We start from the raw sequence: 16610 nt of genomic DNA, 5'->3' as shown, positions 1-16610 counted from the left end.
ATTTCTGCAGCATTTGTCACAGTTCACCATCCACCTGCTCCATCTTACATGTCTTTTATAGCTGTTTATATAAAAAGCATACATTTCATTAAAAAGAAGGAAAAAAACTGCATAATGGAGTGACAAAGAAAAGCAGCAGAGCGTTACAGGAGCTTGAGCAGATCAGCAGATAAGCAGACATAGAGAGAGGCAGGTCGTTCATGCTGTTTGCCCCAGACAAAGAAGCCGTTGGCAGGGCTCAAGGAGAACAGAGGTGTCTGTGAGAGTCCAGCGCTCTGCCCCGCTCGCCCCGCCGTGACTCACAGTGGAGCTGGCCTCTGCCTCCACTGCTGGCTATACACACACACACACGCACACACACATACAGCTGAGTGCCTGACACAAAGATGCACTTACTTCACATTCATGCACAGGCAACCACAAACATACATAGAGTTTGTACTGTATGTGAGCACACAACAGTGCAAAATGCATACACAAGATTAAAGTTCAACCTTCTGTGTCATTTGTTAAGCTTTAACTACTGCTGTGAATGAATGCCAATTGTGCAGGACAAACTTATCAATAATCAAAATCACAAAAAATAATCTTACAAAATCAATCAGCATTTGAAATCACACATTTATAACCTTTCACTGATCAGAATGCACCGATTTTTAGATACAATACGCACAATTCACACTCCAACATTGACAGAAATAAGAGACGGTATAAGGATGTATCCTCTGCATTGCTCCTTGCAGCAAGGACAGAAAGACTCACCTTGATGTTTCCCAATCAAAAGCTTTGGCTCAGTTGCCTCCTCGCCAAACCTCTGCCTCTCTCTCTGCCTAGTACCTCTATGACACACCCTAAGCACATCTCACACGCCTCTTCTCGCACATGCTGCACTGCTTGTCCGCAGTTCGGTGCTAAGTATGTCTCAAACACACACACACATGCAGCAAACACAGACGCGATGGATTTTCAGCCACACAAATCCACATGTGAGCGGCACATGCTGCACACACACACACACACACACACGCCCTTTACACAACCTTCTCAAACACAGACACAAAGAGATGTTCGCTGTTAGTTTTTGCTGTTTGTAAGTCTGTCTGTATTCTCTTCTTCCCTGCCATCATTTGCATCACTGTTACTATAACAACTATCTGCCAAAAAGCTGCTCTCTCCTCATTCGCTGCCTCCCTTTCCACTTTTACTGCAGTCCAGGCAACAAGCCTCTCTCTCTCTTTCTCTCGCTCTCCTTCCTGCCTTTCTTTGTCCAATCATCTTTGCTGTTATTGCTGCAAATGCCGCTCTCAGTATTACAGTGAGGTTCATTCTCCCGCCTCCAATGTACCGTTTTTTTTCACGCCTCGCATGGCCACAGCCGGCATCAGTAGACAGCCTCCCATCCAGATGTCCACCTGCCCTCTACCCGTCTCTCTTTGTCCTCTCCCTCTCTCTTCCCCACTTCATTTTCATCCAATCTTTTCTCTTTGGTCTGCAGTTATTCTTGGTTTGTCTGAGTTCCCTCCCTTCCTTTAGGGATTGAAATACTAAGACCCAGCACATAAACTATCGAACAGCTGCAACATCATTTGGAAAAACTGCAGTGTCTAGCGCTCAAAGTCAGTCAGACAGTCAGTCAGTCAGCAACATAATCATCCATCAGGCGAGCCACTCTGTCAGACAGTTGAGATGCATGTAGTACAAACTCCGTCTAATAAATTAGCTTCCCAGTTTACCACTGCTGCATCAAAGATGTCCATTTTCATCAGCTCTTGTCTGCTGCTCCCTCCCCCACACATGTCAACAACATCATAAATTGACCTCAATTTAATCAACGTATGACCATCATGTAGTCTACCATAACCTCTTAGCATTAAACTTAAAAACTCTGCCTTGTCTGGCCCATTCTCACAGCAATCCCTTGCAGCAGAAGCCTACTCAGCAGTTGGCTGCTTGCAGGTAAAGGGAACAAAGAAATGCAGGGAAGCATGCGTTTTATAGTCATGGCAATCTCAAAGCTTAACTGAAGGACACATAGCAACAAGATCACAGAGGTAAGCAGAGAGGATTTAGATGTCTACGCAGTGCAATTGGGTATTAACGGGCATGAAGCAGTATATGCTGTACGTATAGTATGTGCTTCTTACTGGGAAATGTGTTCAATGGGGAGCTGTGCTATGCTACCCACTAAGCTTTCTCATTGGATGTTAGAGCAGTAGAAGAGCAGATGGTGAAATAACTGATAACTCAAAAGGGAATTTTATTGCAGAGTGTAAATGTAAGAGAGAGGTGAAAGTTGAAGGAAGATGAAATGATCAAGGAAAAAGTGGAGAACCAGAAACAGCTACAGCAAAAACTTTTACACAACCCACACATAAAGGAATCTAAACAAAAACAACATCCACCTTTTAGCCTTTTTAGATGGACCGGTACGTCACTCTTGATGCTCTTGCTGTCGTCCTCCGTTGACTCGCTGCGCACCAGAGTGGGGTCGTTCTGGGCCAGCCAATCGGCCACCTTGCTCTCTGATGCCATCATGGCGGCTTGCAGCGTGCTTAAGTCCCTTGCGCCTGCTCCTCCGCTTCCTGCTCCGCTCTTCTTGGAGCGAGATCTGTGGTGGTCGGGTGTGAACTTTGACACGTGGTCTTTAATAGTGACTTTCCCAGGAGAAGTGTTGTCAAACTCTATGGTGAAGGAGGCGTGGCCTTGAGCTGTGGAACAGAGGTTGAAGTTTTTGAAATGACTGTATAACTATGACTTAATGGTATAACTGAGCTTTGGAAATATTAATGTGGTCATATCGGCTGATGGTTTCTGTTTCAGAGTGACTGCTACTCTTTTTTTTGCTGAACAAAGAGCGGCTGCTTCCCTTTTTTGTCTTGTAAATGAAAATCTCTTTGTGCCATTAAATATTTTACCAGGAAGACTTATTGTGTACATTAATTATAATGTAAGTATACAAATGATACTGTCACAAATTAATTAAATTATAATAAAGACCATAGCTTTACATTCCCTATAAACTCTAAAACTAATACATACAGGTAGATTTAATTACAAGAAACTAGAATAAATAAAATGTGTACTTCACCTGCAGTGTGAGCAGAGGTGCCCTCTGTGTCCTTGGTGGGAATCTCATGGATGCCGTTATTAGCCATGTGACCCTCCTTGGTAGGGATCTCAAAGTAACTGGAATCGTGGGCGGAGGACGCATGAAGACCTTCCTCTTTAGCTTTCTCCCCTCGACGTGCCTCTTTGCTGTCTGAGGTTGAAAAACACGTGAAGATATTATGAATAAAGAAATCTGAGTTCAAGCTTTCAGAGTTAAAATTATCATTTACATATCAAACAATGCTACATGATGTGTTAATCATTAAACTTGTGAATACTTGCAATGCCACATGTCAAAAGTCAAAAGTGAAAGGTCAAGCTAAGCCTAAAATGGACCAATTCAATCATCGCCCTCTCTTAAGCAAGTGTGTTTCACCATTTATCAGAATAACCGTCTCCTTCTGGGGGAGGACGCAGCACTATAAACTGCAAATACCACAAAGACATGCACATATATGTTCTGTCTCTGTCTGTCTCTCTGTTTCACTGTCTCTAAGGAAGACATACATATAAACACATACAAGTCATGCAAGTCACACAGGATGCAAAGTGCTGGTACGGCTCTTTAAAAACCTGCTTTGGGGCACTCACAATATGGTGCACTTATTTTCTCGTCAGTTCATATTAACACACAGAGCCTCTGTGGGATCTGAATATGATAAATGATACTTTCAGAAATTAGAGGGGCCATCTGCTTCATTTTGGAGAGCAAATGCAGGAGCATATGGCAATCAGCAATAAGAAACAACATACACAAACTGACTCTGCAGAACGTGATTACTACAGTAGTAAAAACTGTGAGTGAATTACTCCTGGATAATATGCAGGATCTCTTTTTTTTATTAAGAGGCTTATTTTCCACTTCAGTGTTATCAACTAAACGGATATATTCAAAAATCTCTTTGGGCTCATCTTTGAAACAAGATCTGTGGTTGCCAACATAAGCTGCTCTGGAAGTTTGGGAAGATTTAGACAATGTAAATATTAGGAAATTTATGTGAGAGATTTGAGATCAAACATGTTCAGTTACTCTTAGAACATTACTGAGAAAGAAACACAATGCGAATAAGACTGAGAGAGGTTTGACTTTTATCTAACAGTGTTCACATTTGTATCTATGCTCTAAGCACGTAAAGCAGACTAAGTTACAGTAGGTTCAGCATCTCTGTTTTCTTCTTCCTTAAAATTAGGATGAACTGACTAAACTTCCCGTGTCTCACACACGTAATGAGTGCGAATACTATCACAGCTTCCATTGAGTCACAAGACTTGTTTGGGAGACACCTAGAGATTTCTTTGAAGTTGAAGAGTTTCATGAATGAGTTTAATGCTATTCATGTAAACACAGAAATCCTCACTGTGCTGCAGGGTTTGATTTTATTGGCTCATAACAAACATGCAAAAACCTGTTCTTTATTATAAGCAGATTTAATGTACAATATGAATATATCAACACACTTGCAAAGGGCAGCTGCTATGAGTGTGACTGACTTTAAATAACTGCAACAAAACTTGAAACAACAATGCATTTATAACCTTCTTACTTCAAGTTCTAGCTACAGAGAGTAAACAGACCAAATTAGATAAAGTATATGGAATTGAAAGCAATACTTACCGGATAATTAAGGAATATTTAGCTAATGATTGCTTCAGTATAGAGTGAGAGAGTGGTCTGTTTGAACGCTGTGTGTTTGTGTGTTGTGAGGATTGGGGGAGCTGGTGCAATGGCGTAACCCAATCGGCGTGAGTGACAATACACAAGGAAGGGGGGTAGGGGGCTCTGACAACACAGCCTATTCACTGGGAAGTAGAAAAGGACACACACTAAACTTAACTGACATACAAAAACACACCCGCAACTAAATCACTTCCTGCCTGGAACCTCTCGTTCTCTTTCTTTCACTTCCCCTTCACTGCTGGCGTTATATCTGATCTGAACAGTTTATTAAAGCAGATGATACAGACGGTTTTAAAAGCATGTACACTGATAGGATCTTCTTTTGATGCTGAGGTCTGTGTAACCTACATAAATAGACTGTGCAACACCCCCTGGAGCATGCTGCTTCACAGAACAAATCCAACATCACAACATCCTTTCAGCTCTCAGTCAAAAAGTCAATATACAAGAGGGGGAAAATGCTGTCCACTCACCCACTTCCATAACTGAAGTAGCCAGTCCCATTCTGCTGATTCTTTTGGAAAACGTTTGGGGTTTTAAATCGTCCTGCCACTCTCCCACAGATGTACTCCAAAAACTTCTTTTCAAATCTCACTCAACAGAAAATTTATTTGCTAAAATCCACAATAATCAATAGCCAAATGTGGACATTTTTTTCCTTTTTAGGCTGGTGAAGATACTGCCAGACTATCCATCCAGATGTGGCGAGAGATTTGCTTCAGTCTGCTCCAACGTTTGCGTATGATTAACCTCCCCTCCGCTCCTTCTGACTACACTGGTCCACACTAAACCAGCCTGGCACCGACTGATCGTAGCCTCTAATCCTGTTACTTTGACTATCCACTACCAGTTAACAGGATCCCCACAGTCCAATGGTCACTACACACACACACATATTGTAGACAAATAGACACACATACAGGCTCTAAGAAAAGGCCTTTGTGTGCACTTGGATATACAGTACATTGTTACACAGGCTAGCCTTGCCAACACAGAGAAAATAAAGTGAGTTAGAGGACATTAAGATCAAGCTACTGTTTCACGACTAAGATAAAACACCAGCACTGCACTCTGATTCAACTTAGCATTACATTTCATCTGTGGTCTATCAAATAGCATATTGTTTATAGCATACAGAAAAATTTCAGATTTTTTTTTTGTACAGATTTATCGAGAACATGGCAACAATAACATAAAACTTCAATATTGCATCAAATTCTGGATGAAATCTGTGGCCTTTTGTAAGACTAAATACACAAAATTGTTGATAGACTATAATTAACAATTAACTTTCTATTTTATGTGCCAGTCAAAACATTTTTACAAACACAGAGGCATTATCTGACATTCAACCAGCTCTCTTCCATTTACAGCAATGATGTGCAATATGATATTGCCTTCTGACGCGCCACTTCAAACATTTAAACCACTGCATCCTTCAATCTGCACTGCGTGATTGAATTATAGTGATGAGGGGATAATGTGTGTGATGGCAGTTATAGGATCACATTGGGAATACCTCCTACCTGAAAAGGAGCTGTCATGTTTTTTGCTGGATGACTTGCTTTCCTGTTTGAAAGAGTTCTCGTCGTCTGCGTCCCCATCCCCCCACCAAGACGGCTGGCCGTACAGGGGGGTCCCACGAGGCAGCGCTGTAACATCCCCTGAGACAGATGCACAAATGCAGACACGTTTTAACAAAGCTTTGGAGAAGCTGCACATTTAAATGCCTGCCCTATTTATGTTTTTTATTACGTGCTCGACATACACTGTCCACATAAACTCTCTGTTGTATCATGATGACACAGCATGAACCCAGCTGCTCTTTGTGTATGTGTGTGTTTCTGTGTTCATTCCCCTCTGGTTTGCTACCACTGACCTATTTTCACAACTTTAGCAGAGTCATGTCATGATCTGTCTCTCAGTCCAAGTAGTTTAAATGAAAGAGGGACTTTTTTTTTGCTTCTCAGTCCTTATTATAATAAAAGCTGACACGGGACAAGCATCCTGCTGTGACTTAAATTGGACAGCACAGTAGATAAATCACAGGAAACATAGTTGGGAGAGAGACAGGAATGGCATGCAACAAAGGTGTCTGGATTTGATTCAGCGAAGGAGCCACAGGACTCCTCATCCTGTGTTAACCTCTCCCCGCTTTAGCCTCTTCCTCTACCTTCTTTTCCTTTAAGTGCCTCTTATCCTGAGCTATGTACGTTTAATGACAGTATATCCAGATAATTATAGATGTGCTGTGCCAAATTGCATGCGGTAAAGAAGTCGCTTCTATATAAAAGCTACTGAATGTATGCTCACTATGAGGTATAATATCTGGGTGAGGCCTGGCATTGCAGTAGTAACACTGCAGAATTACATCTACAGAACCGCAGAGAGGGTGTCGTTAAACACATGAGCAGCAGATGGGGAGACATGCGACACTGTGTGCGTATGTTTGATTATTTTTGGTCCAAATGTGCGAATACATTATAAGAAAATTAGTACTGGCTTATGGGTTTGCATTATGCACACACTCTGACCCTGTTACTGCTTAATCTGTGCAATAACACAAGCTGCATGTGGCCTTGTTTCAACACCAGGAGCTTAACCAGGACCCCTGCTAGCACCTCAGTCTGGTCAGTGATAGCAATTATTGGGGACACTCTTAGACCTAAACCACCTTTATGTTGACACTGCAGTGGTTAAAGCCCTTCCCCTGGTGACCATGTCCACCCCCTACTGGCCTGAGATAAAACCCCACCACACTTAATTTCACCATATTCTGTGTCAAAACAAGAGGGGAAATCAAGGATTTTCCCTGCCTCTCTAACTCAAAGGCCCCTTTGTATTGTTGGCTTCCGCCTTTGTTGAAAATTCCAACAAAAACGCAAAAGCTTTTTCCTTTTCCTTTTTGAGTGTCTGTACTTGAGCGAAATTAAGAATTCACCACAGACATTTAATCCGGATGCAATACATGCATCTAATACAAAACACACATTTTTTATTATTTTGATAGAAAATATAGCCATGTGACCCAGTGACTGCAAATTAATATTGAATTATATTACTACACTAGACAAAGAGACCTCTTTTTATTGGATTGTAGTGCTTCTTTATATGAATATTTAATCAAAATTCATCATTTTTTAAATAGCTTCCTTGTCATGCAGCCCACCTATGGTATCTGTACAGGTCACATTAGAAATCTAATTTCTTTCATTGATTCTAGTCTTCATTTTGTCCTCATCAGGCTCTGAGCCCTTTTGTTTAATCAAAACAATAGAGCCAGGAGAGTGAAATGTGCACAGAAAGATATATTTGTCATTTGTCACAATCTTTGTTTTTCATCTTTGTGTTCCATTTTGGTATAAAACTGAAATCCCCCAGACACATTTGTCTGTCTGCCACACACATCCCCCAGCCATTTGCCGCCTTTGTCGACTGCACAACACTAACAATGCACAACAGACACCAAAATAAAAATAAAAAAGACCTCACATCACAATTTCCTTTATGATCTCTCTCTCTCTTACCTCCTATCCTCTCCTCTGCTTTGTGGGCATCTACAGGTTTAGCTGATGGCTCTTTGGAGGAGGAGACCCCATCTGTTGTTCTACTCTCCGCTGTCCTTAGGGTGCTGCCACTGGGGGACTTATGTGTCTTTGTTGGAGTCTTAGCGGGAGACTTGCTTGTGGTTGTCGTCGTAGTGGTTTCACCGTTGGACGGCTTCTTGCTGAGCTGGAGGCCGCTGGTAAACTTTTCATGCTGAACGGAGATGACAAATGAGACAATAGATAGAGCAGAGATTTAAGTAGCATAATACACATGTATCATGATGAACATTGATGTTGTGTGTTAGGGTGTGTGGGTGTATTCTTACCTTTAAAGCTTCCTCAGGCACAGTTAGCTCTCCTCTTACCACCGTGAACAGGTTGGTATGTGAGACTGACAAGTTAAAGAAATACCGGCCACAATGATGACACATGAACCTACACACACTTTATATACACCGATGCATGAAACTAATTACAAGCAGCAGATTCTCAACATGTTTGTGGAATGATGGAATCCATTCACTGGTGGATGTGTGAGGAGTGAAGATCAGACACGTGAAAGGATATCATATCCAAACCTCAGTTTGTCCTCCAACTTCAGAGTAATGTACATCTGCTCCTGGATGCGGACATCATTTACAAAGGTCTGCAGGATTGAAGAGGCAAGAAAAAGACAGAAACAATAACATAATTTGAATAAAACATAACAATAAACAATTACATTAACATAAAATAAACACAAATTAATCTATAGTTTGTGTGAATGTGAAGAGTTTAAGGTATTTCTAATAAAGTTCCATGTAAAATTAGAAAGTGACAGAAGTTAACAGCACCAAAAGCATCTGAATAAACGGGTCCACAGTTGACTTATATCAGTATCTGCGCTTTAAAGTAGAAATTAAGGTTGCAGCTAGCAATTATATTCATTATCAACAAATCTTGAAATACATTTCTTTGTTAATTGCTAATTGTTTTGTTTATAAAATGTAAGTAACTGGTGAAAAATGTCAATAATAATTGGTAAGAGCCAGCTATGACAGTACACAGCAAATGATTAAGATTACTGACATATATGATAATGAAAATTCTGAAGCAGGAACAAGAGAATGCTTGAGACTTTTGCTTAATAAATTACTAAAACAATAAATGTTTTCAGTTCAAGTGGAAATAGTAACTATTCCGTTAAAGTCATGGGGAACAGTTGAATCAGCTGATTTCTGAGAAGTCTGCACAGCCTGGACTGAAGGCCTAAGCTTGACAAGCTTCCTCTCCCGTCTCTTTCTTTCTCCCACTCCCATTCCCCCCTTTCACCCTCCTTCTACTATGCAGCTCTGAGACAGATCGCGTTTCACTGAACTGCGAATGAAACTCTATCATACTTGCACTGCTGTTGTAATAAAACATTCCTGTCTCCTCTTGAGCTAGATAAATTCACATGAGCTGAACAGAGATGAAACACCACCAGTGAGACAGTAAATGGTGACACTGCCCAAGCACGGCTTTTTACTGAGCGCTGGGGCGAATCTCTATATATACACTGACTCAGCAGGAGAAAACTTCCTCTGAATCCAGCCAAAGAAGCTGGATGGTTAATGACACAGCAGGAAGTGGCTCTGACTCTTGCTTCCTGTCTGAAAGCTGGAGAGGATGTGAGGGACATTCTGCATATGTGTCCAATCTTCTGGGCTGTGACTGAGTGCTAACCACTGCACATGACTAACGGTGTGTGTACACTGTAAGTGGGTTTTATTGAGCTACAATGTCAAACAGAGACAGAGTAAAGTGTCTAAATTTAAAATGTTTCTCAAGGTTACGATAAAGTATTGCCTTTAAAATGTTCAGTTTTATCAATATCAATCATGTCTGTACAGTGATTTAGTGTAAGTTTTAGTGTATCCTCAATCCTCAGAAAATTCATCACTGGAATGATTTTCCCAAAATCGTGGAAAATTAGGGAAGTGATGGCAGTCTTTAAGGCGCCCTCACTAGCCCTTTGTTTATATTTGGATCACAGATCGTGCCCTTGAGTTGTGATTTGCATAATTAGGTTTAGATTACTGTTGACCTCAGCGCTGATACAAATCTTCATTGACCGAGAGATTGATTAGCAGCCGAGAAATAGAAAGTCCCACTGACGGCCAAAAATAAGTTAACCTCTAACCCTTCAGAACCTCAGCTCTGAGGTTTTTACCTGGAATGTCTTGAATTGAAATTCTCTCTATCCCTGCAGTCTTGATCCACCTCCTAATTAAACTCATTCTCTTATCTCTTTCCATTCTTTTCTGTCCTGCATTTGTTCTCTCTTGTCCTCTTTTCTCTCTGTCTTGTTATGCATATTACTCTCTGTGTACTCACCCCATTCAGGCTGCCCAGGTCCTTGACCTTGTGTTCATCAGTTCCAGCCTCGTAGTTGATGACTGCATGCTGCTTATCCACACTGCGGGACTTCAAACAAAGACATAAACATGGAGCATTAACCCAGTGGTTACAGTTTTGAACTTAATGCTCTGATTTGATCTGGTTATTAAGACCAGAGGTTCAGATTTCTTATGAATGAAGATGAATATTAGTTGTACTTCTCATCTGTGCAACTGTCTTAAGAGGGTTGTATGGTACTGAAGCAGACTGTGCTATGTTACATATTTGTGGATTTATAAGCATCCAATGTGAAGAATGTATTTCTGATAGTACATGCATGTCTACTATAATATTTACTTGAAGCATACGAGCAGGAATTTCAATGTCTTTGACACTGCACACAACACTGACATGAAAGTCATGCACAGCTGTACACACATGAGGAGATCACTGGAACAATGAAGGACTGGAGGTGCAAGTATTGATTTTCTGCAGTGTCCAGATATGAGCCTATCAGCTCTTTTGAGGATAAATTGTTTGCAGCACAAACACTGCAACCTTCTCTAGGCTGAAATAAATAGATGATGTGAACGTCTGATAGAAATATATTGTGGAATTTGGCAACATTCCCTCTCATGTGTCAATGTGACAGAAATAGAAGTATGCATTGACATTGACTGATAGGTAAATTTGCTGCGGGGCCTCTCAAGCCCTTCAGATAGGATGTATAAACACTGGTCCATCCAATAAATCAATCAACAGTTCCAAGGTGTTTGTACGTAATTTGCACAATGAGATCCAGGCAAGAATTCGTGTATTGCGCTGCAGTCAATCGATGCCGATTCCTATGTTCAATTCTCATGTGAATCTCTCCTGCAAAGATTTCTTTATTGCTCCCCTTGTTTAAACAAAAAGACACCTGCACCACACGCTTACACTGAAGCCAGATTACCTTAGAGATTACCTGTGAGATTAGGCTAGATCAAATGGGATAGAAACCAACTGAGCCGCCTGTTGTACCTTACACTACAGGATAGATCTGACTTGTGTACTGTTATACACAGATATACTGCTGACCAACTGAATATGTGCAGTGATGTGGAGTAGCTCAACATAAAAAGTGAGCGTCAGCAAAACAAATATATCTGAAGTGTTCAAAATAAGCTGATAGAAAAACCAGGAATGTGTTCAAATATTAATCTTGAGCATACCAGTGAGAGAATTAGAGATGAAGACACGAAGCAAACAAAAAAGACACACACATACACACACTGTGATGAGCTGAGCTACAAGACAGACGATATAAAGCCTTGTTGACTTTTCTGTATCCACTTAATTGCTACCCAGAGGAAAAAATATATTATATGATTCAGACTGACATCATGGAACACAGACTGTGTTCCTGTATTTATTACACTTCTTCCCCTTCTCAATAAATACATAAAGTAAGAATAGATTCTGATCATGAGGCCAGAACATTGAAATAGAGCTGTCAAAGCCATTGATATGGTGTGATTGAAGGAAAAAAACATGCTGTGAGGGTGACACCAAAACATTTACAAAACACGTACCTGATCACTCAACTAACAGTGTGATAATTCTCTGGCATACGGTCATTTGAAGTTTGATATTCTGTCCGTGAGTGTGTGTGTTTGTGTTTTATTTAGTGCATGACACAAGCAGCCCTTAACATTAAGCCATGTGATGAGGCCTTGGCTTGTAAAAGCAGTCACATGGAGGAAAACTGTAAGCGGCTACACAAAACACACACATACTCACAGCCGACAAAAATGTCCTCAATTTGAAAGATTTCAGATTTCGTTATCTTTCTATCATTCCAAAGAAATCACAAGGGTAAGGAACACAAGAACACCCGCGCACAAGCAGGAGCAGTAGCCCTCAGGTCATCTGAGACATATTAAGGAATGTGTTTGGAAAAACTAGATCTTTTACAAGTCTGCATGCTTCAGTTAATGACCCTTATTACTTCTATCCTCCTAAGTTTCCTCATCAAAGAACAGCACTGTGAGAGGATTTAGGGCAGCTGGAAAGTGAAAGGACAACATGGTTAACTTTAGACGCAGTGCTGCTGTTTATAACTGTGAAATAAACAAGTATTATTCAATTGAGACTGGAACAATCATAGAAAAAACAAGTGCTCGAATACCTGTGACAGCTGGTCAAAAGATTGTATCGTACGATCAAAAGCTACATAATAATATTAAGCAAAGTAAATCATATATATAAAACTCAATATATAAAACCTAACAGTTTGTATACAATTCAATAGCAAACATGCTAAAACCACCAAATGATACCACAGGAAACTGTGTATTGTATTTATTTGGCCTTGAAAATATGCCACCATGCACAAGGTTTTAAATAAAAAATTCAAAAGATTTACCACACTAACTGTTTGTCTGAATAACTGTCCGTTTCACAGTTGAGCTGTGACCTCGCAGGCTGTTAAAAATTGGTGAAATGTCACAGAAGAACTCATTCACAACATGTCGTGTGTGTATTTTTACATATCTCTGAAGTTTGGATTTGATATTGTCTATATTGCATAAAGAAGGCATGGAGCAAGATTTATTTTAATGCATGATGATCATATTATAAAAGAAGCTTTATAGCATCTTAAAGCAGACACATAGAGAGAAATCTGTTTGAATGTGATATTAGCCACAGTGATTTCTTGATAGAGTGGGCAATCTGAGAAGTGAGGCTAATTTCCACCGACGGAAAAAATTAATAAATACCAGCGGGGATCCTGAATGTCTCCTTGACAGTCAGACTCTCAGACACCGGTGCTGGTAAATGTCCCTCTGCATGCAGTGTCACAACAGAGACTGCTGCCATGGATGCGCCCTCTACCCACAACAACAGACTCAGCCAGATCTAACTCAGGAGGTATCTGCCCCACTTTCTATTAATAGTATAGTGACCAGAGAGGTACACATGAGCTCACACATGGTCTCCCTGGATGAAGACACAGCTGCACACACACTACCTCAGTACAGAGACACACACACACACAACAACATGAAGACATATAAACGTGTTCTGCTACTGCACGAGCGACGCTCATTTATAGCGTACAGACTGCTGTGAGGTTATTTATATGCAGGTTAGCAGATTATTTATATGACTGAAAGGAATCCCTTAATGTGTGTCACACTCTGAGTGTTTACTGGTTATCATATTATCTTGGTAACTTACTAAGACTCAGACTGCTATCAGGCTCTTCTCTAACCACTTCCACTCCACCCCTCCCTGCTATAAATGCATTATGGTCTTTTAGGGGATCTTCAGTGGGAGGTTGTATGTTACGGTAACAGTATATGCCAAACAGAACTGTTGTAAATTGTCTTAAAGCTGGCAACCTGAAAGTTAATGTGAGATGCAGCTGTCACATATTTGGTGCAAAACGTAACTTTAACAACTCAAAAACTGAGGGGGAAAAATGTGGTTTTGATCTGGTATCAAAAACTTTTTGATATTTGGAGATTTTTCTAAGGCGATTGGATGATGAGCACTTCTCTTCACCCTGCATCCTCTAAATGCCCTAGGTCTCTAGTTTGTTGTTGTAAAGTGTCACGAGGCTGTGATTACACGTCACAATCGGTCATTTTATGCAGCGGGGGTCAAGTTTCAAAAAATGGTCTCACTACAATGAAATGGTAACTATGGGGACAAACATCATAACACATGAATACAATTGGGCTCGTTGAATCCACAAGAGTCTCAGGTTTCCAGTCACACCCAATGTATGCAATTCTGATACTGTTTAGGCACCAAAGTATGCAGAAATATTCAAATACACAAGACAAAAACCCCTTTGAAAAAGGCCAAGCCAACTCCAAATTTTAGCCTTACTCTGGAGCGTTATTTAGCCCCACTGCTGACATGGTTGGCACCATGCCTGGTCTTCTAGTTTCATATGATAGCAGTATCTTTTTAGGTTTATAACTGAGCCTGCTGAGGCCTTTGTAAGACAATAATGTGGAAGTGGAAGAGGTTAATAAAGGCATCAAGGACTACAAAGAGAGCGTGACACTGCCCGCTCTAGCTGCTGTCAGTGGACAAACTGGAGTGTAAACTTTTCTTACCTGTAGCATGAGCTCACAGTCATCCCTGCCAACAAAGATCATTTCCCGGGGGAGTCGGTGGCGAGTTCCCCCGCTGCTCACCAGGAACCAGGAGGTCACACTCATCTCTGCAACCTGCTGCTGCCTCTGGTACACACCTATTGGAACAACAAATAAGCAGTAGGTCAGCTAATCTGTAGTCCAGTGAGCACAGTTGCATCCTGCAGATGTGAATGTTGCTCCCAAAGGATGACACTCATTGTTGTATATAAACAGCACGCGCTATTATAATATTTGCAAACATGGTTCTAAGGTTTGAAGAGAATTTCTTTGCTTTATCTTAATGTGAAGACACTACAAATGTAATTAAGTTGTTTCAAATACTACAAAGTAAAGTTCTAATACACACCTCTGGTCCAGGTAGCTCACTGCTGATACACTGCCAACAGCACAACACAGCTAGGCCATCCTGAGAAAGGGGAGGAAAAGATTTATTTTTATTGAGGTAGGCAAACACATGAAATCTGTTTCTTTGCGACATGATTTTAAAAAGCCGAGATGTATGAAAGAAAACATGAAGCAATGAAGGAAGACAGTAGAGTCACAGACAGTGTAAACATTAGTAGAAAGGCACTGGGTCAAATCACTCCATCTTGCTTCACTTTGTTTTGCTGGTAGGGGGAATGAGGTTGTGTGGGCGGTCTTTGCAATGTGATGCCTCACTGTCGACGCCTGTAAATGAACACTCAGCCAGCCAGTAAGATACATCCTCTCTTTCCTTATGCCTGCCCTGATCACTGCCAGATGTTAGAGGAGGAAGTGATGTAGGAATGTTGGCTGGCCTCCCCAGCAGGACAGTTATTTTCCCTCCTGCTTGCCTCCTCCCCTCGCTCTCCTTCAGATGGGCTGGAAAGGAGGTCAGACACTCTAACTTTCTAACTGCCCGGGACGCAAAGAACAACATTAAACAGAACACTGCTTATTATCTGTACGGCTGTTTTATAACGGACTGGCCACATGTTAGAGGAGTGACTAGTGGGAATGATTCTGTTTGACAGTGTGACAGGTTGTAAAATTCAGCAGCCAAAAGTACATTTTCATAATTGAAATTTATACACTGTCACGAGATGAGAAAAAACAGGAGGCTCTCAGAGTGAAGTGGAGAATCTGTTGGCTCTGTTTGGAAACACATTTTGAAAGATAACACCTGAATGTCTAAGTTAATGCCGAGGTTTAGACAATTTTAATATTTTTATTTCAAAGTCAAACAGCTTTCAAAGGGAAGCTTTTCATGGGACTAAAATAACAGGAGCTCGGTCGCGTGTAGAAAGTGCCAAGAAAAGCCCATCAGAGAGGGAATTAAAGATTACTGAGCTAAGCACTTGACTCACTTGACCTCATAAGTACTTGGTATACCAACTCAATAATCCACTGGGTAAAATTTTAATCAACTGCACACCTCTGACAGTTCCTTGCGTGATGCAGTCGAGAACATGACGGTACCAAAGCAACAGCTGTCTCCGGTATGAAAGGGATCAGCTTTTGATCAGAGTGACAGCTCAGAATATTTAATGATTTGACATGATACATGAAACACTTGATGAGGACATTTTGGACAGTTGCAAAGTGCTGTGATTGAAGTAATCAGCTGCAGCATGCTGTCATAGTTAGGTGTTTTGTAACTTAATGAAATCAGCTTTGCCATTATGGTGTTGTCAGTGAAAAGCTACAGAAAATGTGGAAGAGAGAGATCTGAGACAAACACGACTGGTTGTGCACAAAATTCTGATTTTAGTACATTATCAAAAACCATAACATGAACCTCATGCT

General features: G+C 40.9%; 1 protein-coding gene across 6 annotated transcripts in view; it reads right to left on the bottom strand.

The window, feature by feature from the left end:
- cep170aa (centrosomal protein 170Aa) overlaps nt 1-16610 on the bottom strand; it is a 38816-nt gene that overhangs the window by 13706 nt on the left and 8500 nt on the right. For 5 of the 6 annotated variants that reach the window (XM_027277374.1, XM_019253045.2, XM_027277372.1 and 2 more), the window contains exons 2-10: nt 15190-15249; nt 14802-14938; nt 10690-10779; nt 8902-8980; nt 8661-8719; nt 8314-8545; nt 6313-6450; nt 3089-3259; nt 2403-2708 (exon numbers count right to left, since the gene is read on the bottom strand). In XM_027277374.1, coding sequence (XP_027133175.1) covers nt 2403-2708; nt 3089-3259; nt 6313-6450; nt 8314-8545; nt 8661-8719; nt 8902-8980; nt 10690-10779; nt 14802-14906 — 1180 coding nt within the window. In that variant the 5' untranslated portion in view covers nt 14907-14938; nt 15190-15249. Of the gene's footprint in view, nt 1-2402; nt 2709-3088; nt 3260-4723; nt 4824-6312; nt 6451-8313; nt 8546-8660; nt 8720-8901; nt 8981-10689; nt 10780-14801; nt 14939-15189; nt 15250-16610 lie in introns of those variants that run through there. The other variant, XM_027277376.1, reaches the window with a different exon arrangement.

Source organism: Larimichthys crocea, chromosome III (genome assembly GCF_000972845.2).
Source record: "Larimichthys crocea isolate SSNF chromosome III, L_crocea_2.0, whole genome shotgun sequence".
Classification (NCBI taxonomy): Eukaryota; Metazoa; Chordata; class Actinopteri; family Sciaenidae; genus Larimichthys; species Larimichthys crocea.
This window is presented reverse-complemented; position numbering and strand designations above follow the sequence as displayed.